The sequence below is a fragment of the Harpia harpyja genome, chromosome 8, assembly GCF_026419915.1.
Source record: "Harpia harpyja isolate bHarHar1 chromosome 8, bHarHar1 primary haplotype, whole genome shotgun sequence".
NCBI lineage: Eukaryota > Metazoa > Chordata > Aves > Accipitriformes > Accipitridae > Harpia > Harpia harpyja.
Window position 1 is genome coordinate 30,036,145 of NC_068947.1, and position 27,602 is coordinate 30,063,746.

A 27,602-nucleotide genomic window follows, 5' to 3' on the forward strand; every position below is an offset into this window, starting at 1 on the left:
CTTGCTCTTGTAAACCTGGCAGAATATAAAGGCGGCAAGTGGAATTTGAATCCCAGTAGGTTACTCTTGGTAAGCCAAACTGTTCATCTTCAGAAGTGCTACAAGCAAGCTCTGGGTTATGTGATTTAGTAGAGAGATACCAAAGGGACTTTGGAAGGAAGGGTTAAATTTTATTTGCAATAAAACTGAAATCAGAGGTAGACCCAGTAAATCAAGTTTCTGATTTGAGGAGTGGAGGAGAAATTATGTTCAAAACTGTGGAGAACTTGCAGAATTAAGTCTGCTATTTGCACTGAGAATGTTATTTCATTAAGGCAGCTGAGTCACAGAAAACTTCCTTTGTTTCATTGAAAGAGGTCTGGGTTTATGTTTAACCAGTCTCTGGGACAGGTAGCTTTTCTGCCTTCACCTTCCTCCTCTAAAGTTTCCTTGTTCGTGTCATCTTTGGCACCACTTGCTGTCATGATTAAGAATAAATAAATAAATAAATAAATGTTGTTGCACTGAATATAAGTTTTCCTAGGAGCAGTATTTCCTTTCCTTTTCTGATCTTACTTCCATCTTTGCCCTCTGAAGTGAAAACAGATTGCATCGAGGTAGGGATACTGTTGTCGTACCAGCCCGGGAAGGAAAAGAGCTTTCACCAGATCTTTAATAGCAGCAGCTGAAGAGATGGGGAGCCCTTTCATGCTATATTTTAACCCTTGTGCATTGTATTCTAGTCCTTCTGTACCCTTTTGTCCATATCATTAATCTTTGTGTTCTGTTGATCTTCTAGTGTGTACCACTCTCCTTCCCCTCCAATCATATGCAGTAAAAGAAAGGTATCAGGTGAAAACTGTAACAGTAACATGCATTGTTGTACTGCAGAAACAATAAATGCAGTTTTTCTTTTGTAAGAGGAAGGGAAAACATACTTATCCTGGAGGCCACTATTGCTCTAGAGCTTCATTTAATTGTCCAGCTGAACTAGTATTGTGTATGTGCTCAGCATCTCACAGGTGCAGATGTATTTATTTTAAACTTAGTATATACTGTGATGAGGGAAAGGGAACAAACAGTGCGGTGTGAATCTGTGAGGAAAGGCAAGCAACATACATCATTTGTGTTTTGGCTTGTGGTTTTGCAGGAGGTATTTTGGTGGATTTGGATGAATTTTTGCTATGGTGATTTACTGTTGGAGGAGAGGAAGAAATAGCCTCCAGAGTGTAGATGATCTTCGCCTGGGGAGCAGTGCAGAAGCATAATGGAATTTCCTGTGTGAGAGGTGCCTGAGTATATTACAGTGAAAACGAGTGTTTGTGGAAACAAAAGGGTAAGGAAGAAGGACACAGTAAGTGGTTAGGCTATGTGGGTAGAAATGAAAGAGTTATTAATGTCTGTAGAACTCAGATGAGAAATTTTAAACTTAATCTAGACCAAGAGAAAAGCAGTTGAAAACCTGAAGTAAAGGGTTATATGGTCAGAGTGTCCTGAGGGGAAGGATTACAATAACAGCTGTGTTTTGTGTAGTGTGGAAGGGTTGTTGGATGTTGGTAATGTTACAGAAGTGTGGGTTGTAGAAGTAGGGAGCTGAGAGAAGACTAAATGAGAGTAACTTAAGGATTATAGTAGGAGAAGGTGAGTAAGGTTTTAGAAAAGCAGAATGCAATGTCAGGGGTGTGTTATGTAGTTCATTTTTGGTTGGTTTTTTTAGTCATCATGGGTAAATTGATAGCAGGAGTGTCAGAATAAAGATAATCTCCTGATGGCCATTTTTTGGACAAAGCAGATAGATAGGTCTCCTTGCCCAGTTAATACTATCCCCTGTCTCCTGGCATGTTACCTTTACCAGCTTGCTCAGCTCAGTTTCACTGGCCAAGCTGGGATACTGTCACAAACTGACGACAAGTATAACCAGCTTTAGGGGAAAACTCTATTTTAGTCTGTTGATACCTTGTTAAGAAGTAAGACGGACTCCCTTTCATAAGCCAATACTGAATCAAGAGAATGACTTTCCTGTTACAGTAGAAATAAAATTGTTTTCTACCATAAGTTTCTGCATCCTGATTATAACGTATTTGTTTTTGGCAGGGTGGAGTGAAAAGCAGATTCACAAAGATCCAGCACTGACACTTGAAAGGTATGAGTTTCTGCCCCTGAACTTGGGAAGAAGTCTATTAACCTGTATTTTTTTCTCACCCCAGGCATGGAGTGGTAACTTCATCTAATTCACGCTAGCTTTGGTCCTTAACCCTCTTAAGAACTGTGAGACAGAGAGTGGTTTATTTCACATCGCCAGATCGTCTTTGATCTCTTTCTGCTGAGATTGCTAACTAGGGTGCCAAGGTAACAATCTGCTAAAAGTTTCCTCGGAAGCTGGAGACATGATCACCTGCCCACCAGAACTTCTGGCCTTTTCTCAACAAATGGATTTTAAATTGTATGTTTTTAGAGCATAAAGTCTTTTAGAAAGGAGTGGGGTTTGGTTTTTGGTTTGGTTGTTTTTTCCTCTGGTCTGTCTTTGTTGCCCTGTTTCGCTTGTACCTCCCTGTCCAGCGTGATTCACTTCTGCATTAATTTGGTATTTGTGAGTCGTCTTATGGTTCTGTAGGATTCTGCAGGTATGTATCAGCCTGAACTGCTGTTGAATGAAATCACATTAATGTAGTCTTGAGTGAAGTTCTTGTGGTATCATTCACTTATGAAATTTAGCAACAGGGGTTGAATGAAAACCTTCTTTAGTTTTATGACAGGATTCTTAAAAAAGACTCTAAAAAAGAGAAGAAACGAAAAGAAGTGTAGTAAGAATACAGGCAGTCAGTGAAACCTTCAGGTCATTGATAATGCCTTACTATATATTGATTCAGAAAATGCTGGAGGGAGTTACTGATGGTATACTGAGCTGGGAAATGACTCCTCCAGATACATCAAGGAAAGCTGGCTTCATATAACACAAAGGACGTGGGTTGTGACCTGTCAGTCATGCTCAGGTCTCTACCATGACAGATGAATCTGGAAATAATACCTAGCCTGATCAGCTGAATTGATAGAGTTGTGGTTAGGGATAATAACTATTAAATAATGACTTTATACTACATGATACATAGTTTAAGCTACTTTGGTGGAGTTTCATGTGTTTCTTTCTAGATTCGTGACTTTTAGGTCTTTGTTTTATGACAATTTCCCTCTCTCTCTATACTTTATCAGTAGACATTAAGTGAACAGATTAAAACTGTAATTACAACTTTGAGATATTTCTGTGGGTTCCCCCCCCCAAAGCTGAGACAAGATTTACAGAGGGACATTCACCACCTACCGCCCACTGCCTTTCATTGTTACCACGAGCCAATTTTGTTAGATGATGAATCTGTATCAGACTTCCAGCGTGTGGGAAACTAGATCACCTGCTATGGCTGGTGCATGTTGAACAACTTGAGGAATGGGAAAGCTGGAATACCTTTTCTTAAACATCTTCTTTGGAAAAGGAAGTCCTGTGCTGTGTCCTGAATAATAGAAGAATATTCCAATTTTGAATGTGAGCCAGTTTGCTTTTAATAGTCATGATGCTTAAACTGGTGATGTATTACTGTTTTTCAGTATGGTACATGTCCATCTATCATGTGCCTAATTCTGCAACCTTAATCTGTGTTGCATCAGTTAGATGCCTCTCTCACAATCATCCACAAATCTGCATGTGTGCATAATCTTGCCATTATTTTGTTGTCCTATTAAAATCCATCGATCTACTTCTGTTAAGAAAAATAACTAAAAAGAAAGTACAAAATTAAAGGACTTACTATTAAGCTATTCATCAATGTATTTTAACATTTTTAAAAACTTGATTTGACATTTCACACGTGTAAATATAACCACAGAAAACAATTATACATTTACAGAATTGGGCATAGGCAGCCATCCATTGCTTCAAGATAACCCATTGTTGTGGAATATTTGACTACTAAATTTGCCAGAAGTACTCTCTTCTTTGTGCTAGCTGTCATATTAATTTTTTTTGCTATATTGGCTAGTCATTTATTGCAGTTTGTCATTACCCCCTTTTAAATGAAATGGTTTACATTAGAGTCTCTGTGCAGAAAGGTTTGGCTCTGCCTATTCAAGCTCTCCAAAGAGGAATGGAACAGAATTGGGTTTCAGACATTTTCTCCGTGGTGTCACAGTAGGAAGGAGACCAAAACTGCCACTGGCCACTGATAGCAGCCTGCCATATCCCTGATGCTTGAAAAATGGGGGATTTGATCCAAAATCAGAACTGGCAGAAACCCCTTGCTCCTACTGGTTACGTGTGTAAAGAGTGTGAACTTGTATTTAACAGGAAAAAAAAAAACAAACCCCAACCAAACAAAAAAAAACAACTGCTGCTGACTTGTTTTATTAAAGGTTTGGTTATGATGATTAAAGAAAGTTTTCTATAGTGTTAAGCATGAGAGAAGACCTAACGTGATACCGAATGAAGTTACTCCCTGTAATATAGCTCAATTAAAGTAAAAGCTTTTTCGTGCATTCGAATTTTCATGCGTTAGTAAACTTAAATAAGCTATATGACTCCAAATATACTTGCTTTAGACTTTGACGTGCTGAATAGCTATGCTAATAAACTAATGTGTTTCCTAGAATTTTTTGGTTGTAAAATATCTTATATACACATTTTCATGTGTGTTTGGTTCTCAGAGTAAGTTGCTGTTTTGCAGATGTTGAATGAACATCTGGGTTTTTATAATCTTGAATCATAATCATTGCCTGATATTTTTTTTTTTTTTTTCCTTCCTAACACTTCAATGCAGTGAGAAGCTTTATCAGCCTTTCACAAAGTAGGAAGGATAGAAATGCCACTTGGAAAAAAAAAAAAACCAACACAACCCCCTCCCCCCCAACAAACCTCCTCTTTTCTCCTGTTTTGTTGAAAGGGTTTAGAAAAGGAGGGACTAAGGAAGAGCAGAATTGTATTGCCCCAAGGTCTACAACTTAACTCAATTTGATCTTAAATCAGGGACTGTTTTAAGGTCTGATGAATCACTATCAGGGCTAAAAACACCTGTACCGTTGTGCTGAGAAGCTCGCATCCCAGGCTTCGGGACTGATTTGTATCTGGCTCTAGTAGCTCAAGCAATAGTATAGCTTAAAAGTGTCACAATCTAACTGTTGTGAAGGATGTTTTCAAAAAGGAGACAACTTTTTAAATCTTACCTTATTTTTTGTTTTTTTCATTTAAGGCCTCTTCATTAGTAGCTGAGCCAACCCAATCACACAGGTAGAGTGCTGCAAATGTAATACATATACAAAAATTAAATGGAGAAAAATTAGTAAACAGATGTTGAAGCATAGCTGAAACAAGACACAGGAGGGTGTGTGATGGCATGAAGGTTTTACTGGCAATGTCTGAAATGCCCACATACAAGTGAGTTACACGGGTCACCCCAAATGGATTCCAATAAAAGCTTTAATACCAACACGAACAGTCTTATTTATAGACGTACCTCTCTGTCTAAATATAAACTGCTCCCAGTCCTGTCTAGACTAACATCAGAGCTGTGCTGGTGTTGAAAGTGGGGGTTCAGAAGTAAGAGTACCAAGCCACACTATTCTTTAAATTACTACTTGTTACAATGAGAGTCTAAACTTTGTGGCAGCGGTACACCTTTGAATGTCATATGGCATTGTGTCACCCAAGACACCTTTTCTTCCTCTTGTTTAAACGTCAGAAGGTACGTCTGGTGGACGTGACCAGTAAGCTAAATATTCTTCAGCATGTGTTTAAAGCGTTGAGAATGTATCAGTGGGTGGGTGGATGGATGGATAGATCAGTAAATGACTTTCATTGCTAACTATTTTCGGCAGCTGAGTTTTAATGAGTCTTTCAACTGTTGCTACTGTGTTTAATCTGCTCACTTACTCAGCGTTCAGCATTAAAGAAGCTTTCCAGGAGGTAAATGTCCTGATTACAGAAGAGGTTAGTTTGATTGTGTTCTGCACAGACCTTGTGTTAAGAGTTCTTTTTTTATTTTTTTATTTTTAATTGAGAAATATATGCTGTGCACACAGATAATTAGGATAGATGAGTGAGTGTTGTGCTTGGAAGTGCACATCCAAATATACAATTGCTATATTAAGATAAGTAACTTGGACTGCATGAAGTTATAAACTGAGGTCCTGATTCTTTAGCAGTGGTCTTAGTGTCATGTCCTATATTTGTGAGTGGGTTCTCCTTTTGCATTTGTGATTCAATATGTATCAGCACATAGCTGAAGAGAGTGAAGAGGATGGCAAAAAGTGTCTTCCACTTTTTTTTCTTTTAACATAAGAGTTCTTCCTTAGTTTACTTGATACACTGCCTAACATCTCTTGTCAAAATGAATAAGTACAGGGCAGCTGCTCTTAAAGGTAGGGAGTACTTAAAACATGTAATGTGCCAATGTGAAGAAAATGTAGTGTAGTGGTATTTCTGGTAAGTGTACTAAAAAAAAAAAACATATATCCAGGAGCTTTGATCAAATGCCAGCTCTTACATCAGTCCTCTTTGTAATCTTTCTTGCTGATCTGTGACCTTGACCTTGTGTTTGTGTTTGTATGTCAAATCTATTTTAGGGATGGACAAGCTAAGTTCAGCTTAATAGGATTTATACTCCAGTTTCACAGGATGCCTCAGTAAAATATAAAAATTAAAATATTTGAATTAATTATTCTATTTCCAGTCATCTTTTCAGATTTCAGAGGGCTTGAATACATTGACATTTGTTTGTTTGTTTGTTTTTAATTCTGTCTAGGAGATGCTTCTTAAAAAAAAGCATCTTTATCTCACAGATGAACTCTTCTAAATTCAGCACAGACATTCTGCCTGGAGGTGGGGTTTCCTCTTGGAGAATCTGACTGGTGGCAATGCTTTCATGTGGCATAAGTGTGGTTCGGCACTGAAAGGAGTGGTCCCTGCTCTTTGTCCTTCCCCATGCCACTCCCATAGGCATGCGTTCCCACGTGGAGAACTGTGAAACAACCACTCGGCAGTATCTTTGGGGTTTCTTTTTGACAGCGATGAGGTCCTTAGCCTGACTTGCCTTGTAGGAGCTTTCTGTAGGAGTGCTTGTGTCAATGCCAGGAAGGTGGCAGGCGCAAGCGGCTGCAGATCCGTAGACTGAGGCAAGGCTATGCATTTTGGCAGCAGCTTCACACTTAGATCAGACAAAAATTCTTGTGGAATCATGTTTTTGTATACATTTTAATGTGCAGCTTCTGAACTAGTTTATTTTATTTATTATTAGTGTTGTTCTTCATGGCGACTGAGGTGGCCTTTTTTTCTAGAGATTGAGATGGAGCTCACTAGCAGGCAGTTAGGCTCTGATGCACTGGTGCTGCTTGTGTTCAGCAGGGCTCTTGAGCCACAGGCTTAATTTTAGACATATGCTAACATAGCAGTAAAGTTGGTCTGTGTAACTGACACTTTGGGCATATGGCTTTATAAAGGCTTAGTGAGGTTGTTGGTTTGACAGGCGCTGTGAAAAACGGTCCCAAATTAGCTAATACTTATGTGCAAGTATGGAGTAATAGAGGTATTTTTAATAAGCCTTATATTTTAGGGGGTAATATTGTCATATGTAGAAAATCACACAACTTCTTCAGAAATCACACATCTGTGTTGTTTTGTTTTATACAGTTTTTAAATGGGTATGAGCACCTGTTTCAACTTTCTTGACATTAATGAAACAAGCAGTAATAATAAATAGTCTTTTCTTGCTATTTTGCAATTTTTTCCTTCATGCAGCCACTCATGAAAGGCGGATATAACATGTATTAGTAAGAGCTGTTTTCCACAACTTTGTGATGGCATATTATCTTTCTTCTTAAAATGCTTGTTGTTTTTATCAACATAAAATTTGAGAAATTACTTCAAAGTGTATGCCCCTTATATTGAGGGGTAGTTAAACACTTCCCCTTGTCAGCCATCTGCTGTTCCTGCCGTGGCTTTGTGGCACTGAATACAGTTTTCATCGGTTTTGAGCTAAGTCAGTACTTTAATTGTAATGATTTGACTCATGGCTAAGGTTGAGTTGCAGCCCAATTCCAAATGTTTGAGGGTATTATTAACTAACTGATCATCTCCATATGCATTTATATGACTTAAGGCTTTTAGTATTTTACTTGGGGATTTACGTTAGGAATGTCCTCAGATTAACTCTGGCATAGTGGTAAAATGAGGACTGTCTGTGACATTCTTTACAGGATGTTGTTAGCCTCTTCTCCCCAGGTTTCGCTAAAGTTGGTTCTTATGTTGTATCTTTAATTCCACTTGGTTTTATTGCTGCTTTGGAGAGAAAAAAAATCAATTTTTAATGGTAATTGAACTAGTAGAGACCTTCTTGCTAATGCAGATTTTTCCTTTCCCACTTAACTGAAATTGTATGTGTCCATAACCTTTAGAAACATCATCTACAAGAAGCTGAAATCTCCCATTACAATAGAAACTATATTGTCCTTACACTCACTTTAAAAAAACCCAAATCATCTGGGTCTCTAACATGGATTTATGGGGTTTTACATATAATTGAACACTATGCGACTGTGATCCTATACTTCACCTTGCTATGGAATTACGGTGTATTTGTGTTCAGTTAACTGAAACCTATTGTGTTGAAAAGTCTAGAAAGTGGCTGTCATTCATAACTAACCATGAGATGCTTGGTCCCAAGTGGAACACAACTACTACTGTCAATAAAAGCTGTACATTACTTTTTAGTGCTTTGTTGCAGTTTGGCCTCTGTAAAACCAGTTCTTGGTTAAAATAACATAAAGTGACTTATCATATGGCAAAACACCTAATGTACAGTTATCCAAACAAATCCAAGAAATACACAATTTTATTGTAGTGCTGTCAATAAATGCCTTATCTTTAGATCCCTCCAACAAGCAGAAGGTCAGAGTTGTGTGGAAATACATTATCTGCATGCATTGATTGTGACTCAAAAGCATGATTGTCCAGAAGAGGACATTGATTTCTTCACTGTATATTAATCAAGTTTCATTCTTGGGGGAGTTGATGTAGAGTTAAATGCATAATAAGTTATTTGGTTTGGTAGGTGTTGAATATGTAAGTGTTGGAGGGAATCTGGTTGTTAGTTTCCTTTTAATTGCTTATTTATAGGCAAGTGGTTTACAAAGATTGGAAGGATGCATCCTCTGTCCATTCTGTTGTACCTACCAGTATATTATCCTCCCCTCTATCTTGAAAATGGATCTTGGTACATGTTTTTATGCCTGTTTCCTTTTGGTCTCTTGAATAAGAAAACTCAGTTAACCAAAAGTCTTTCCTGCTCACTGTACTTCTGAGCTTTGATCAACGCACTACCCAACTTAGTTGAGATTTAGTCATATGTGCTGTCCTCATTGGGTATAGAGTGGTGTGTAACTTTTCTGCCTTATCGTTTAGTTTCTGCCCTTTTTGTCTTCAGTAGCAGAAGATTATTGAGCAGTGACTCATGGGGCAGTTTTAGATGTCAAATACTCAGTTCCTTCACAGGTGGCATTTGTAGGTTGAATGTCTATTCCTCTTCATACTACAACTAGCAAAGAGTGTGTTTACAAGTTCATGTCTGAGTGTTAGCAGATCCTGATCAAGAAATGAACTCAAAGATGCCCTTTACAGTACCATTACAGAACAAAATAGAAATGTTCCTCTAGTAGTATTTGTAAGAACGAATATATGTGCATGGGTCTGTGCTAAGGAATTGACTGGAATTTCTGTGAACCACTCAGTTACAGGGGTAAATCATAAGTTATATGAACAGGGTGGGTTTTTTCCACATCTAAGAGTGATTAATTCTTTTACTTGTTAGAATAAGAAATACTAATTTAAGGTAGGCTGACATTAGCTATAGTTTGAAGAGCACCAAAAGCATGAAAACGGCCACACATGTGATTCATCTCTGAACTTAGCAGAACTTCTTAGCAGGAGGTTTTGACGTGCGGGCCAAATTTGGATTAAGCTGTGTACAGTCCTTGAGTGTACTCATAAACTTTGAGAGCTGCTACTAAGGCTTTCACAAACTGAGCTTTTATTGCACTTGGTGTCTGTCCCCCATTTCCCCCTCCCCATATACTTACTTCAGCTCTTTTGAAGGTTTGCTTGGTTTTGGGGTGATGTGCGTGAGGGACTTTGTTATTGTTTGGGTGGGTTTATTTTTCTTTTTTTCTTTTTTTATTAATTTTTTCTCCTCCTTACTGGTAGGTTTGTGAAGTAAGCTTCAAAAATACGAGTCGTGTAACTTGGGCAGAAATGTCTGCCTGCAGCCTTGTGTAAGCTGTGTACTGCTTTCTGGAAGAGGTAGCTGAGATGGGTTGAGTGCCAGCATCGGGCGAGTCGCGGCAGACCAGTGCCATATGGAAATACCCTGCTTCTTGGGGCAGGCCAACCTCTGAGGGGTCCGTTGCCGCTGCGTTAGGCTTACTCTGGCACCTGAGCTGTCTTGGCACTCTCCTGTATGCATCAGTCTGCAGTGCAGACATACGTTTTTCTCCAAGCACCGCTGCTCTTGGGTTGCTGTCATTCATGCTTGGACTGTCCCTTCTCAGGGGAGAGCCCTGCATCGGACCTAAACGGGTGTTTCTTTGCAGCGTGCTTCCCCGGGGTTGGGTAAAAGCTGCGACGTAGCCAGCACTGCTCAGGCTTTTGGTCTTAGGCGTGAAAACGCTTTGCCGATGAGTTTGAGGCTCTCTGACTGCTGCGTGTCTCCTTGCATGGGTGCAAACGTGCACAGCCTGCCTTGCCGCCTTCCTGAAAGGCTCTCTGCATAAATATGAAAATCTCTCTGACATTTCCACACCTTATTTAAGCAGACAGTGGAAATATTATATTCCCCCTTGATATATATTACGTATCGTCCCAAAGCTCCTCGTTGCCGTGAGCTGGTATTGCATGGTCTGGGTGAGTCACAGATTCCTGGACTGTGGAGAACCCCATGTGAAATCTGAGGAGTGGAGGGACACTGAGATGAGGTGTCTGAATCCCCCCTTCCACACCCCAGAGGGAATTTGTAGGAACAGCCTTCCCTTCCTTGTGTGCCTCTGGGGCCACAATTAATAACAAGGGTAATTAGCATTTACGTTTTAGCAGTCTCTTAAAAGCCGGAAGAAATCTAGTCTCTACTGCCAGAACAGTTGGGTTTTTTTCTTCTCCACTCAGTTGTTGGTTAGCTAACATTTCAGCCCAGTGGTGTCAAATCTTATTCTCACAGGAAAAACTGTTTCTTGTGTCTGCTGTGCTGTTGGTTCTGTGTTCCTGTCAATTTTATGTGACTTAGGACTTCTCAGTTACTCGGGGTTTGTGTGCTTTTGTAAAACAGTAGATTTTGCACCTCTCTGAGCTATTGCATCAACTGTTACGGAAACGGTTTTCTGCAGTATTTTTCAAAATCCTACCATTTAAGCCACTAAAATCATCAGAAAGTTTTGATTGAGCTGGTTTGGGTCTGTTCCCTTCCACTCACCCCCTTCTGTCCACCACCCCCAATACTGAAAAAACCACCCTTTTCTGTTGCCCAAACTTCTCATAGGAAAAGAAAGTAGGGTTAGAACTGTGTCTGGCAGTACACAGCTTAACAAAGCAACAGGGAAAAGGCTTTTCTATTTTGTATACTTGCGCAGGATTTAGCTGTGAAGCCACGGCTGTCGCTAACCCTGCTGCTATCCAAAGGGGGTGTTGGGTAGAGTGAGCGATGCCGCCGTGTGTGCCAGCCTGGAGGGAACACTCCTGCCTGGGATGGGGGACGCGGGCTCTGTGCCGGGGTCGGGGCCTCGGGAGCCCCTCCAGAAATCCTGGCAGCAGCGGGGGCTCCTGCTGCTGCTGCTGCAACACGATTCCCTGCGTGCCCTCTCTTGACCGAGCTGTCTAAAAGCGATAGGCTATCCTTTCCGTGTTTAAAATGTCTTTTGGAGTCAGTCAGTAGGCCTAACGAAGGAGTGAATAACATGCCAAGCTCCTGGGAAGAAGCCTATTTTTGCTTTCTCAAAGTGATATCCTACAATTGTAGGAGAGGAGCCTGGTTTTTTGGTTTTTTTTATTTATTGTAAAAAAAGGCTTGTTGATTCCAAGTTCTTTTGAGTGCAACTACGGAAGAATTCACCCATTTACTGCTGAATTTTGCTCCACCACCCACTCACTTTTGCCTTTTTTTTTTTTGCCTTTTTCTAAATTACATTTGCAAAGGGAACCTTCAAAATGTCTTGACAGCCTGAATCAAAACTGTGAAGAGGTCTCAGCTGCTTCATTCATCTCAACAGATTTCTGACATAAAGCGGGGATTTAGCAAAACACTTAAATACTTTATTCTCTCAAAGCACATGCTTAAGTGCCATTGAAGTACCTGCACATTTGTGCAGCTCTGTGGATTTGGTACAGTGAGTTGTTGAATCAGGCCTGTTTCACTGCTTATAACCTTAGCAAAAAGAGTCAACCGAAGTGCTTATATACCACCACTCAGAATACATCCTGCCTGACTGCTAAAATCAAAAGAAGTACAAATTGAGGTTAATAAAAAAATAATTCTGGGACAGCTAGTCTCATTTTCCCTGCTCGTGTTCAGTTCACCGCAAGATGCTGCTGCAATTTCTAGTGCATCTAGGAATTTTTCTGGAGACCTTGATTTCATTGTGCTCTGCAGCATTTCACTGCAGGCAGCTATAAGGATGGGGAATCACTTAAAATCCTATGTTTTAGGTACTTAGTGCTATTCCTGGAGCTGTTGAGCAACACACAGCCTTTAATATATTTATCCTCAATTATCTTTCTGAAGCTTGCATCTATTATTACTCCATCTGAGAAAACAGGGTACAGAAGAGTAAAATGGGAAGTCAGATAGCCTGTCTGCAGCCCAGTAACTGGACCCCTGGATCCCAAGCTGCCACTGTAATCGCTGTACTGCATTCCTCATATCTGTAATAATTAAAATGGCTGTCTGAGCCATTGGTTGATGTGGTGGGCTGTAGCCTTTACACTTGGGAATATGAGAACGGGAAGTCAGTGAGCTCGTGAGTGACTCTTTCTGGCTCTTCCAGTAGTTTCTAACCATTAGAACACTGAATTTATTAAATAACTAAAGATTTTAATTTCACCAACCAGTTTGATTTCAGCTCTACAAATTCATGTTTTGTCTCATCTCAACTTAAAAATGGAACATAAAACTACTACAGGAATTTAACAGTCATTAAAGAACTCTGAATGCAGTTAATAAAAATGTTTTATCTGTGTATACATAATACACATCTCAGCCTCTATTAATCATTCTAACAATGTGCATGAGTTTGGATAATCTCTCTTTTTAGTAAGTGTTCATGTGGGCAATCTGCTAGCCATTGCTGGTTTCCTAAATGAATACCTTAATAGTTTCTGTAAGATTTTTTTCATAAGAACTTGGATTAAGACTACAGAAGAAGACACAGAATATCAAGTTTTATGAGTTACCTCCATTAGATTGTGTAGCCCTCCTACTCAAATACTACTAGTCTAGTGTTGTTAATTTACTGCGGCGTTCTGTTCCATTAAGCAAAGGGATTTAACTAGAAATACTAGTCTGGGATATTGGAAAAATGTCGTTTGGATGTCATTTTGCTAGTTTAAATTGTGAACTGTTCTTAATTTCTTAAATGGCAGCAGTTGAATATCTGTTGGGTTAACTAGGAGGCTGCTGTTTGTTTAGAGTCTCCAATTAGGTTTTACAGTTGAGGTGTTGGTTAATTCAAAGAATTCTTTAAAAATAAATATCTATTCAGGAGTAAAAAGCTGTTGGCTCAGATGTTGTGGTGGTTTAACCTATTAGAAGATGCGTTCTCCAATTTCATTAGCTTTTGCAGCAGTAATATTTCATGGTAAGCAAAGGCTCTTAAAGTTTATTATTACCATTCTTTTAAAGTCTTTGTGACGGCTAAGTGTAGCTGTAGTTTGCAACAAAGGAAAACTCCAACAGCTGCAAAATTAGAATTAATATTCTGGACATACACAGTTCAGCGTATATTTTAATATTCTCTTATCTTCCCTGTTCTGCCCACAGTTTCTCCCTAGGCACATTTTAAAAGGCTGTAGGACTGATTTCCCATGGTATGCTCCACTTGGGGAGTGTCTCCCCAGGTTAGAGCATTTGTGCTGCGAATCCTGCTGCTGCTTTAGTTCTGTCTAGGTAAACATGGCTTAATGAGCTGTGATCGGTGTGTGCTCTTGGAGGTTCTGAGAATAGTCTCTGCAAAACAAGTGGTTTATTTATTTGTTAGGATACAGAAGTCTAGGCAAAGATAGTTGAAGCAACAAAAAGAAGTGCATATACAGTAGCTATGTGGTCAAGAAAGCACATCAGCTTTACTGATTTATTTTGTCACTATAGTTAAATATAATTTTTAGGGCTAGAGATTCATAGATATTAGAGATTGATGTTAGAGGCTAATTGCAATAAGTTTCCTTCAGCCCTTACTGGGAAATAAAAGATCTATTGCTGCATGGCTTCTCCTTTCTCTTTTTTCTGCCTTACTTCTTTATGTTCTTTTTTTCTTTCCTCGGTTCTGGTAATTTCTGGAATAATATTTAATAGTGAGAAAACTTAACATTTCAGTGGGTCCAGGGAAATTCTTTGGTACAGTCTGTATCTTTTTAAAAGGTTGCTGAATGGTTGCCTTAGCGTCCAGCTAAACATTAATTCCCAAAGCTGGTTTGGTTTCCACATGACCACGCTTCAGACAGTGAAAGAAAAGTGTACTCAGTTCAAAACTCACTGGAAATGCTTAGTTATTGCCTTCAAACCCTAAAACTTACTAACTGGTTTACCATTACAAATAAGGTGTAGGTTTGGAGACTTTTTTTTAAAATGTAATTTCAGTTCTTGACAGATGACTTCATCACATTTGTGTATTGTACATTAGGTCATGTGAGGTTTTATAATGCTGTAATACCTGTTGCAGCGCTAGATCAGAACAGGCTCTTCAGAAGGATCGCTGATGTCCCATTCCTTGTGTTAAGTACTTTTCGGATTTCATTCTTTTTAATGAAGATTCCTTTGCATCAACTTGATTTTTGTAAAATTATCGATATTTCCTTAGCACTGAGTAATTTAAAAAAAAAAAAAAAAGTGGCAAAATGCTTCTTAGAGTAGTTATTGTATATAAACTGTACTGGCTACAAGTGTCATCTCCTGCAGCAGGGTTTTTGAGTACTGGAGGGATTTGCATAAATGCATTGTCTTTTTTTTAATTACTCAGAGCTGTAATGAGTAAAGTTTTACTGAATATTGGTTTAATAGTGTGCATTTGTTTGGGACTTTATCCGAAGGGTGACCTGCAAGGCTTGCTTTTATCAGATGGCAAGAAATGTTGAAAAATTTTCCATTTTATTCTCTTAAACACAAAACACAGGGTATCAAGGGCTGCTGACTCCTTTTTAAGAACAGCATGCTGTCGGCTTAATTCTCTTTTGAAATATGAAAATGTGACTGCAGATAAACAGTTTATTTTTGGAAGTTGGAAGACTGTATTTTCCGGATAAAGTGCATTCCCAAATATTTGAGGAAATAAGTCTAGCTGTATTGATGCTGCAGTTGCTGTATACTTGATGTATTCATTGGAAACCTTGATTTTTTCGAAGGATTTGTTATTTCTGATTTTAGTCTATTTTGGGTTGAAACTCTGCAAAAGCCCACCCAGAGGTGGACAGGTTTTTGAAGGAACAGTAAGGTGATTGGTAATTTTTAGTTAGACGAATCCACATTTAAGTTGTGGTTATATATTTGCATGAACACTATGTGTTCTACAGGTAATTATGTAAATGCTGGTTAATGTGCGCATGTATTTCTGAGAGAAGTACTGAGACCCCGGCAATAGATACCAACTTTTCATTTGATATTTATATACATGGGTATACACAGTTACACTGCAATGCACTGCTGGTATTTTAATTCTTTTTGAGTTGGTTGGTTGGTTTGTTGGGTTTTGCAGGTTTTTTGGTGGTTTGGTTTGGTTTTTTAGGTTTTTTTTTTTGAGATAGGTGTTTTTAGAGTTTCTCTAAATGACTTAAGATCTAGTAAGGAAGTATTTAGTATTTGCACAGGGGGATATATGGGCTGTTAACATTATGGATATTTAGTTGTTGCTCTGATTCTTTACTTCTTTCAGATCTGATATTTTTCTGACTTCTAGTTGCCTGTAGCTTTTGAATTAAAAAATAACCTCCGGGAAATCAATCATAAAATATTCATTCACTTTAAGGAGGCAAGGATTTCATCTGTTTACATCCTTTTTAAACTTGTAAATACAAGTTTTCAATTGGCTTTTAGTCTGTGAAAGTGAATTGCCAAGTTAGATATGTGGAAAGACACTTAGCTTTGCTCGTGTTAAATATTTATGCCAGTTTAGAACTGAGTGAGTGAAGGAGTAGGCATGTGTGGTGTAATGATCTCAATACTGAACTCTGGTGACTATCTGAACTGTTCATGCTGTCATTGACCAGTAATATAACTGAAACTGAAGAGATGCATCTAGCATAAGTGCCATTGTTGCGCTTTTTAAAACAGCTTTTTATAGTGTACTGCCTCATCCAAGAAAGTATTGAGTAGAGATGTTCTACAGCCTTTGAAAATAAAAAGACTTAAAGGAAGACCTGGGGGTCTTTTACCATTGTATGTTTAATACATGGAAAGAATGTAAAGGTAAAAATTCTCCAGTGAAGGGAGGATTTTGATGTCAGGATTTATGTTATATCAGGAACATAAGCACCCTTTTCACCACTCCTATCACATGATTCTTCTAATGACTTACGGTAGTTCAGAGTTGGAAGAACAACAGATTTCCTCGCTGTTGTGCTATCGTACTAGATTTTGTGTTACTAGATAGTCCTGGGCAGCAGTGACAACTTGGTTTCTACTTTTAGCATTATCATCTACCTGCCAAACAAAAAATGTACTGGTATATATGATGCTACCTATTCTGTTATTTGAAAATTGATTCAACGTGAACCTAAACATTAACTTTAGGCATGCCTATTCCTATTAATTGTCTTTTAGAGTGGTAGTCTGCATGTCCTGTGTATTTACATAATAAGAAGAAAGGTTGATGCAACTGTGAAGTAAAATCCAATGTGATTTTTTTAAAACTGTATTTAGAGTGATTTAAGATTTTTGTTCCATGTTTGCTGTTCCTTATTTTGAGCTGTAGGGTAGAGAGATTTGATGAACACTTGCAGTAGCTATGCTTGTGATAGTTAACCTTTAATTTTTGTTTAAAATTTTCTGTCTCAGAATTGCTTTCACAAAGTTCTTTAAATTAGTTACCATGTACTTTGTCCATTATTTGATTTTTAATTTCTTCTGGAATGTGGTTATTGCTTATATATCCTGAATATGTCTAAGAAAATGTGTTTTTAAAAAAAAAGAAAAAAGAAAAAAGTCTTATGCAATTAGATCTTATCCTAAATCTTTTCTTTCTGTTTTGTTTTTTTGTTTGTTTGTTTGTTTTTATTGTTTTGTTTTGGTTTGTTTTTTTCACTTAGGAATTTTATGTGCTTGGTGGACATGGAAAAAGATGAAAAACAAGCTGGCTTCCTGGAGAAAGAAGGCGGCAAATACTTAATGGAACTTTATTACTGTGGAACCATGTTTTGAGTGCTCCTCCTAGACTTCTTTCATAAATATTCTTGATATCAGCAGATTGATATGATTGGAAACCTGGCTCATCAAACAGTATACACTGGAAGAAGCCTGCTTGGAATATGACATTTTGTATTGTTTCTGAAAGTTTGTGAGAAAACACTATAGACAGCTACCTGTTATTTCTTAAGTCTGCATCTCAATTCAGCTACAGCAAAACTAGTCTTTGAAGTGAATAGAACCAGAGCCCTTTTGGAAACTTTTATTGAACATGACTCATGGAGAAGAGCTTGGCTCTGAGATGCACCAGGATTCTGTTGTTCTAACTTACCTAGAGGGATTACTAATGCATCAAGCAGCAGGAGGCTCAGGTACTGCAGTTGACAAAAAGTCTACTGGGCATAGTGGAGAGGATCAAAACTTTAAGATTTCTGGAAGTATCTTTCCCAGCTGTCAAAGTAATGGTCCAGTTCTTAACACAAATACATATCAGGGGTCTGGCATGCTGCACCTCAAAAAAGCAAGACTGTTGCAGTCTTCTGAAGACTGGAATGCAGCAAAGAGAAGGCGGTTGTCTGATTCCATTGTGGATTTAGATGGAAAAAAGGAAGCTTTGTTAGCTGGCATGGTTGAAAATGTGCCTAAAGGCAAACAGGATAGCACATTACTTGCCTCTTTGCTTCAGTCATTCAGCTCTAGGCTGCAGAGTGTTGCTCTGTCACAGCAGATTAGGCAGAGCCTTAAGGAGCAAGGGTATTCCCTTAGCCATGATTCTTTACAAGTGGAGAAGGATTTAAGGTGCTATGGTGTTGCATCCAGTCACCTGAAGACTCTACTGAAGAAGAGCAAAGCAAAAGATCAGAAGCTGGACAACAGCCTGCCTGATATAACAAAGAACCTGCCCAAAGAGAGGTTTATAGAACCACCTCATGCGGTGCAGAGCGGACCTAAAGTGATAAATGAGCCACTGTCCTGTGCAGCAAGATTACAAGCTGTTGCAAGCATGGTAGAGAAACGATCTAGTCCTGCTGCTTCACCGAAGCCCAGCGTAGCATGCAGCCAACTAGCTTTACTCCTTTCAAGTGAAGCTCACTTGCAGCAGTACTCCAGGGAACATGCTTTAAAAGCACAAAATGCAAATCAAATAGCAAGTGAGAGACTTGCAGCTATGGCCAGATTACAAGAAAGTGCTCAGAAAGATATTGGCCAATTCAGTTTAGCAAAAGGAACGACAAGCCATCTCAATGGTCAAACAGGATCATCAACCAAAACAGTATCTGGCAAAAGCAATATGGCACCATTTCAGAGTTCAGTGGGAGTCATGCATTCACCTCCCAAAACTGTGGGATACAAAAGTACTTTGGAAAGGAGTAACCTGAAAACCTCTCCCAGCAACAGTTTGCTCTTGCATCTACTGAAAAGCCAGAATACCACCAAACATGTAAAAGGGCATGAACAGAGTGAGAGAGCCAGCATTTTTGAAGACAGCAGCACACCAACAACTATTGATGAGTATTCAGACAACAATCCTAGTTTTACAGAAGATGACAGCAGTGATGATGAAAGCTCCCATTCTAACTGTCTTCCTATAGACCTATCCTTTAAACAGAGGACAGATAAACCAGATGCAGGTCCACCTGCATCACTGGATAACCTGACTCAGTCCTTGCTTCATAACTGGGATCCAAAAGTTTCCTGTCCAGAGAACAAGGAAGACAAAGACACTCCAAAAGCTTCTAAGCTGAATCCCCATCAGAAAGTAACACTACTTCAGCTGTTACTTGGGCATAAGAGTGAAGAAAAGGTAGACAAGAGTAATGACCCTCAGGGACCACACAGTGCAGCTGATGTGGCAAAATTCACTGTACAGACTGGTAAAAGGACTCCTGTTACTGGCAGTCCCAGTGCAAATCGAATGACTCCGTTAAGCACTCCACCTTTGCTGGCTTCTACAAAAGCAGACTCTCCTATAAATCTCTCACACCAATCGTTAGCCATCAAGCGTAGCTCACCACCATATGCTTGCAGCATCCAGACAGACAGACTCATGAATCCTGCATCTAAACATTTGATAGACCTTTCTAAATGCAAAGAAATTCAAGGAGCCAAGCTGAGCAGGAATGATAGTCCGCAGAACTCCTCAGCATTCAGTGCCAGCAAGCTGCTGCAGAACCTCGCTCAGTGCGGCATGCAGACTTCCATGTCAAGTGAAGAACAAAGAGCTAGCAAACAGCTGCTAGCAGGGAACACAGATAAACCTGTTGGCTTGATTGATAGATTGAACAGCCCTCTGCTTACGAATAAATTGAGTACGCATGAAGAAAACAACAAAATATTCAGCTGTCAGCCTGCACCCGCTGAACAAGGACTTCCAGGTTCGGAAATAGAAAATCTTCTTGAAAGGCGCACTGTCCTTCAGCTGCTTCTGGGAACTCCCAGTAAAGGTAAAAGTGAAAAGAAAGAGAGGATGCTTTTAAGAGATGAAAGTTCTCAAGAACAGACAGATAAGACTTTGAATGAGCAAATATTGACAGTGAAAATAAAAACTGAACCATCTGAAGAATCAAATGTTCCTTATAATTCAAATGCACAAGTAAGAGAGTGCAAGGGTAACAAATTTCAAGGATTTGTTCATTCACTGCAGAGAAACACAGCTGCTTCTCCAGCATCCGAGGAGTTGAAATCTGAGCCTCTTTCACCTCAAGATTTCTCTTTTTCCAAAAATGGCCTGCTAAGTAGGTTGCTGAGACAGAATCAAGACAGTTACCCTGCAGATGAGCTGGACAGAAGTCACCGAAACAATGAGCTGACACACCTTGAATCAAAGAGTCTTTGCACAGTACCGAAGAAGAGGAAGCTTCATGCTGAGCCGTTGGAAAGTCCATTAAAAAAGATGAAAAGTAATGTGTCTGATGCTGCAAACAATCATGCTTCTCCTACTGAGGCACTGTACGGGCCTTTGCTTAACCAGCAAGAACTGAAATTCAGCAGAAGTGATGCTGAATTTAAATATGCTGTAAGTCATGGTTCAAATAATGAAAGTGAAAATAGGAGTTGGTCTAGAGATAGTAAAGGCTTTAATGTGTTGAAACAGCTGCTTCTCTCAGAAAACTGTGAGAGAGATCTGTCACAACATAGGAATAACATACTAACGGAGGGCAAGAAAAAAGGAAACAAAACCAGTGCAACAATTAATAAACCTGAATTCAGCATTTCTTCAGTAAATGCGTTAATGGGAAGCCCTGTGCAACAGAACAGTTGTATAGATCATAGAACATTTCAGTATCCTGTAGCGGTAAAAAGTCCTGCCAGTTCCCCCTTCCCTGAACATTTGGGGAGTACAGTATCTAGACTTGAGTCTGACCAGTTTAGCATGTGTCCCATGCCCAGTGAAAAAGGGCCCATCAGATGGGTAATCACAGGTATGGACAAGAATGATTATGAAAAAGACTCTCCGAGACTGACCAAAACCAATCCCATATTGTACTACATGTTACAGAAAGGTGGCAACTCTGTTAGTAGCCAAGAAGCACATGACAAAGAAATTTGGAATGAACCTTCATTTACTGATAGTTCAACTCATGTTACAATCAAAGAGGAGTTGACATCCGATGCAGAGCTTAAAACTCCTTTTAGTAACTTAAGAAGCCCTTACAACAGCCATATGGGGAGTAAGACCTCTCATCAACATGGTGTGAATGGAGAAGTGCATGGACTTCTGGAAAAAGTGCTAACAATCAAAAAAGAGCCAGAATAAACTACAGCCTCCTCAATGAGTTTACAGTCAGTGGTTTTGAATCTTTGTTTAAAAAAAAAAAGAAAAAATAAAAATGTGTACGAACTTGACTACTGTATAAATTGAGCATGATTTTAGAAAAGCATGGTCTAATTGAAACATGTTTTCATTTGATAAACTTTTTATTTTTCTGGTGATGTTATTTAAAATACATGTAGATAAAATTTGCTTTACAATAGATTGTCACAAGGAAACTAGAAAGGTTGTAATTTGTACAAGACATTTCTGTATGTATCAGATTAAGTTATGAGTACTCTTTGATCAGAGTCTTATTTGGATCTGCAAGTTTTTGGTATAACATAAAGTGTAAGCGTACAGCCTAGGTGGTGGTAATGCTGCGTTTCCTCCCTCCCTGTAAAATAATCCTTATTTTTTGGAAGCCTGAGCATAGAGACGGTGTACTTTTTTTTTTTTTTTGAATGTTTAATATGTTTTGTGAAATTTTAAGAATAACTTTTAAGAAATGGAGAAGTCCATCCAAGGTGTTAGTTCGTCATATTGGAAAACCTATGTCAGTGTTAATAATTGAAATGCACTGAAATGTATTTTTTAGTGCTTCCAAAATTTTTATTGTTATTTTTAAATCTTGCTTGTGGTCCTGCCAGAATAGTGGTGTAAAACCTATTTTTCTTCCTTGCCCTGCTCTTGACAAATGCCTTCCTCAGAATCCTTAGCCACAGTTATGAGTTACTAGTTACAATTAAGGTTTTTTTCTAGGTTTTTATACAAAAGGCAGATTTTCATAGGCCATGCAAGTACTGCATGAGCCCATTTGTCAGTGCATTCCTGTTGCTTCCTTGCTTAAAAGGGGAAAGCCAAAATGCCTCTTGGAGTAGTACGATTAAGAAAGCTTAGTTACATATATTTGGTGAGGAAAATGGTGGAAACTTTGTGAAGTGGATGAGCAGAATTGTCTGTTTAGCACCATCCTGCCTCCCCTGCAGAAGAATACCAACTGCGCTAAAGCAGCACATCAGACTTCCACTCAGAGATGGAATAGGATTTTAATGAAAAATGTTTTGGCCTCTTCCTACAACCAGGGAAAAGAATCCATATTCTGCCAATATTTATTACTCTCTGAACAGTTGATGCATGGTTTAATGCACTACCCTTTCACTGCAGAAAACCTGGTTTCAGAATAACTTTTCAGGTTGCACTGAGGATAAAATTGTGGTTTTGTCATGTTCTGTAATGGATAGTGGGACATGTCTGAGAAATCCTCCTCTGCCCTTTTCCTCAATCCCCGCCTGTGCTGTGATTTGTAACATCTGGCAATATCAGCCTGAGATGGGAGTAACTGAAAATTGCGGTCAAAGCTGATACACCTTAAAAGAATTGCTGGCTGGGGAAGAGCCATGCAGTTCTGCTTTCCTGTTAACACTATCTGTGTTAACTCTATTCGGAGCCCTTATTTCTCATGGGGGAGGAGGAGGACAAAATCCAGTTCCTCTAAATTATATGCGTTATTGGCAACCCTAAGTTTTGCTGAACTTCTTACACCACTGAAAAAAGTGTTCTATGTAGCTTCTAATTTCACTGATAATCCCTGTGCTATCAGCAAACAGCTAAATAGTTGGCTTGCACAGATAATGAAAGCTATGCTCTGTGTTAATTTTGACCGTTTTCACCATTGAGAGCTGATACATGACAAAACTGCTGTTTCTGTCCATCTCATGTTTGCACAGCAGAGATGAGTGATGGGGCATTTTGCTCGTTTCCTTTCTGGTTTGGTTTCGGAGATCCTTTTCCCAGACTGCTGGCTTGCTGAGACAGAGCAAACTGTTGTCCCCCTCTCATCCTCTGTCCCCTGCCTGGGATCAGTTTCCCTTCTTTCCAGTGCAGTCCCTACTGAAAGGGACTTCTGGCTGCCAGGTGGAAAATGCACCACTATTCTGTTTTGCCCCGCCCGCCGGGGGATACTTTCTTTTAGGGAACACAAATATTTGGCAGTATCCGGTATAAAACATTCCCCTGGTTTATATGAGAAATAACAGAGCGATTTAAAGATATATTTTTATGTTATTTGGGTGAAGCGTAATATATTAATGGGCTGTACAAAGAAGATTTATATTTTAAAACCTTCACACAAATCTAATATCACTTTAAATGTCATTGTCTGAAGTATAATATAAAAATAAAACTTTGTTTGTCTTTAATATTACATTTGTAAGTGGCCCAGTGACAATTCAGATGTCTCATAGATTAATCATTAACGAGATAAAGTATATTTTGGCTTGACAGTGGAACTGAATTCTTTTTATATGAGTCAACCCAGCAGAAGTATTAAAAAGGTGGTATTTGTTCCATCCATTAAATGTCTCTTAAAGTCTTAATTGATTATTTTTCTTGAAACAACATGTATATAGCTAGGAAATATATACAATATAGAATAATAGATGGTCCCTGGAGTAAATACAGGGCTATAATTTACTTGAAGGGCTCCACAGAAAAATGCAGCTTGAATGACTGTGAAATAATCTGGTTGGAAAAACTTCATCAAAACAAAGTTGAGATGAAAAGTAGTGAGGAGAATCGAACCCTAACACCGAGCAATATTGGAGTCTAGGGAGTGTGCTTACCTGTGTATTTATTCTATGGTAGTCTATTGTTATAATATATACTTTTGAACATTTAGTTTTTAAAGTTTTATAAAACATTTAAGTTAAAATGTTAACAGTTTGACCAGTTAATGATTTAGCTTTCTTTTTAGGTGATGTTAATGAAAGGGTATTACCATTCTCACAGACGTCAGTAAACTATAATACACAAGAATTTAAGTTTAGGACATGCTGTTCATGGAAGAATCTTACCTCTTGTAGACGTTGCAGTCTGGAGCAGCATGTAACAAACCAATGAGGCCCTTGAGAGAGGGTAGGGCATGCCAACTGAATGCTCTTCAGTCAGTTGCTAAGAGGGCAGCAGTCTCCTACATGAAATTCTCCACTATCACTGATGTTAGCCCTCCCTAGGGAAGAGAGGTCTTTAAAATCTACCCCATCCACATTTACAGCCTTTAAACCTGAGGACCAAAGGCTCCTTAATAATTTTTTATCTTGTAGCATGGGTGAGTAAAAAGGAGATACCATTGTTTTCCGTGAGGACTTTTCCATCAGAAAAGGGGGGTGCAGGAGCTGGGTTTGCTGCACCAGCAGAAGGACCAGTAGGGCTGGCCGTGTTTTCCCAAGCAACTCAAAGATCCTTGATTTTCCCCCAGTCCCTGTAGATGAATGACAAACCAAGGTCATCTGTTGAGTATTGCTTGGTATTCTCCAGCAACTCCTGTCTCCTTGGTTCAGTAGACGTTCACTACTAGGATATGCATTTTGGCTGTCCTCAGTCTGTGGGAGTGGAAGCTTCCAAGGTAGCTCTGCAAACTCAGGAGGCTGAAGTTTCAGCTAGGCCTTTGGACTGTAGGCTTGAAGAAAAACAGGGCTTTGTCAGATACTGGCAAAGAGGTGCAGGATTGATGGGTGCTGTTCTGTGATCTCACCATCAAAGGAGTAGGGAGGGAGGGGAGAACACAACCCAGTTGCAGCTGGGCGAGACTGCTGAGGGAAAGCTGCCTCCGCCTCATGGAGCAGTGAAGAAGTGAGTTAGGGATGTGTCTATACCACAGTTGTAATTGCAACCCCTTGGGACTTGCACCCGAATTAACTTGAACCTCATGTAACTGGGAGCAGTTGGGATGCTAAGTGCCCAATGCCTTGCTCGAGGCAGCATCTACAGGCTCATGCCGCTGCACCTGCTGTGGTGGTGCAGCGCTCAAGCTAGCTAGATTTGGGGATTGACTTGTAATTGCCACACAGATATGCCTTTTCCTTCCAGAGGAAAGTGTACAGGACTGAGATAACCAGATTTCTAGTGTCTCCTCTGCCAAAGTTTGAGGAAATGATGGGGGGTAATGCATGACCACAGAATCAAAGGTGTTTTGCTGGAGGGCTTCTCTGCTGATGCCGCATAACTGGGTGGCTCAGTTTGAGAAGTTTGTAAACGTTACGAGATCAAAAGGGAATTCAGCCATAACTTTCACTTTTTTTAGCCATTTGCTCTTAGTAATGTTTTTAAATTTTTAATTTACAAATGTTTTTAAAAGAAAGAAATGAATGGTTTAAATTTTCCCTGTTAAATGTTGGTGAAAGTATTACAGCTCTCATTGACGTCAGTGACATGATATTACCAGTTTGTTCTCTGCCACATCTTACAGAGGAGTAAACTGGTAAGTATATATTATATATATTTATATATAATGTAAATATATTGACTTGTTACACCTATAATATGTTGAAATTGGTTTTTAAAAGGTGATGTAAATAGTGGTTTCCTTAATGAAAAATACATATTTTGTATTGTTCTAATGCAAAGGAAAAAAACCTTTTAATCTTTTTTGTTATGTATATTCCATGTATAAGTGTAAATATGATCACATAGGTTTAAAAACTTTTGCATGTATGTATACAGTTGCAAGTCTGGAAGAATGTATAGAAAAATACTTTTATTTAAAGTTGTGATTACCTGCTGCATGAAAAGTGCATGGGGGACCCTGTGCATCTGTGCGTTGGCAAAAAAAAAAAAAAAAAAGTCTTAACAAGTCAGGTCAGTTCAAAACACAACAGTATTCCACTTCTGGACATGACTTCTGCTGTGGTATTTTAGCTTTGTGAAAGAATGTGCTTCAAATCAAAAGGGTCTGGGGAAAAAAAAAAATGCAAAACTACTTTTAAAACATGAAGTACTCGTACAACTATAATCAGTCATGTAAGTTCAGGACTCCATTTTACATAATTGAAATATTGTACCAGGACTATTCCATCCCTGTAAAACAAAGGAATATTGATTTTCATTGGCATACATAAGAATTTGGGATTTTACCACAACCAATTTTATTGTGATGTGTCTTCAGTAATTTATCTAACTGGTCTCATTTTTTTATTAGAAATTAATTTCCTCATGTGATGTCACAAAACTGTACATACTGCAGTGTGAAGTTTTTTTAAATCTTTCAGTGTTTACTTCCTGCAGAAGATTTGAATAAATGAGAAAAATGCATTGTCTTTGATGGTTTTTAAATCTGCTTTATTTCATGTGTACTTTCTATTATTGGAGTGTTAGCAGGCTCTTTGCATCAGCACAATTAATACAAATTTCTGACAACAAAAATAAGGAACTTAGGGACACACAGCTTTCAACAAGGCTACTGACTGGAAACAGAGAGTCATGGAGCTGGAAATAAAACAATCTAAATCAGATTAGCAGCTTTGCTTCACAAAGCACTGTATTATGTTTTATTCAAATACCCTTCTGCTTATTAACTTGAAATCAGTGACCATAAACTAGAAACCTCTAAATGGGAGTTTTCATGTGAAAATCATTTTAAACAAATGTTGAAACATTTTTCAGGTCCCCTGTGCAGGGCAGGAAAGGTGTGTTTTCCCAGTAAAATCTACTTTAGTCCATATTAAGAAGAGGACTTCTTAGTTGTATTCAATGTAAGTTCTTAAGCAAATGTGTAGAAAAGTGAACACAATTATCTGTGAAGACTATACAAAGACTTAACACTGCACTCACATCATATTTTGCAGTTTTTAAGTTAGCTTATGACATTAGTGCAAATGGTGGATTGCAACATTAGTGCTAGTGCTGTTTCTCCGGAGAATTTTTGTTCCAAGATGTACAGGTACACTGTGTCTGGAGCTGTACAGTTGCAAGAAAACACTTGGGTCATGACTATTTTGGGTAACAGTAGCAGCTATTTTCATGAATCATCCTATGTTTTCTGATCTCTTAGCAATAAATATGCATGCATGAGGTTCTTTGGAAGCTTTTTGGAAAGCATAAATGATAATCCATAAAGTTAATTTAAAAACAATAATTCCAACTCCATAGATCTCAGCTAGGGCTTCATGAAGTATATAGCTGAGCATTTTAATTGTTTGGTATCCTAAATGGAGTAGGATTGGGATACTGTCTTTGGATATGTCATCTTAAAGTATGTATATAATGCTACCAGTGGTACTCAGCTGTGCTTCAGAGGGAAAAGACTCTTGACCAGCTTCTGCATAGACTCTTCTGTCTGTAAGTAGGCTTTCCCTGATTTGAGGGATGAATGGCTAAGCCAAAATACAGCCACATGAAAAAGCAATATACTTAAGGAGCCAATCTAGTCTTCTAATGGCTGTACGGCTTGGAAATAATTTCTGAAA

At 38.8% G+C, this 27,602-nt stretch overlaps 1 protein-coding gene across 9 annotated transcripts in view; it reads left to right on the forward strand.

Moving 5' to 3' along the window:
- The window catches only part of NRIP1 (nuclear receptor interacting protein 1), a 79,304-nt gene extending 52,851 nt beyond the window's left edge, over positions 1 to 26,453 (forward strand). For 5 of the 9 annotated variants that reach the window (XM_052795246.1, XM_052795243.1, XM_052795247.1 and 2 more), the window contains 2 exons: positions 2,074 to 2,122; positions 17,510 to 26,453. In XM_052795246.1, coding sequence (XP_052651206.1) covers positions 17,878 to 21,363 — 3,486 coding nt within the window. In that variant the 5' untranslated portion in view covers positions 2,074 to 2,122; positions 17,510 to 17,877 and the 3' untranslated portion in view covers positions 21,364 to 26,453. Of the gene's footprint in view, positions 1 to 1,129; positions 1,334 to 2,073; positions 2,123 to 17,509 lie in introns of all 9 variants that reach the window. The other 4 variants (XM_052795245.1, XM_052795251.1, XM_052795252.1 and 1 more) reach the window with 2 other exon arrangements.
- The last annotated feature ends 1,149 nt before the right edge of the window (positions 26,454 to 27,602 follow it).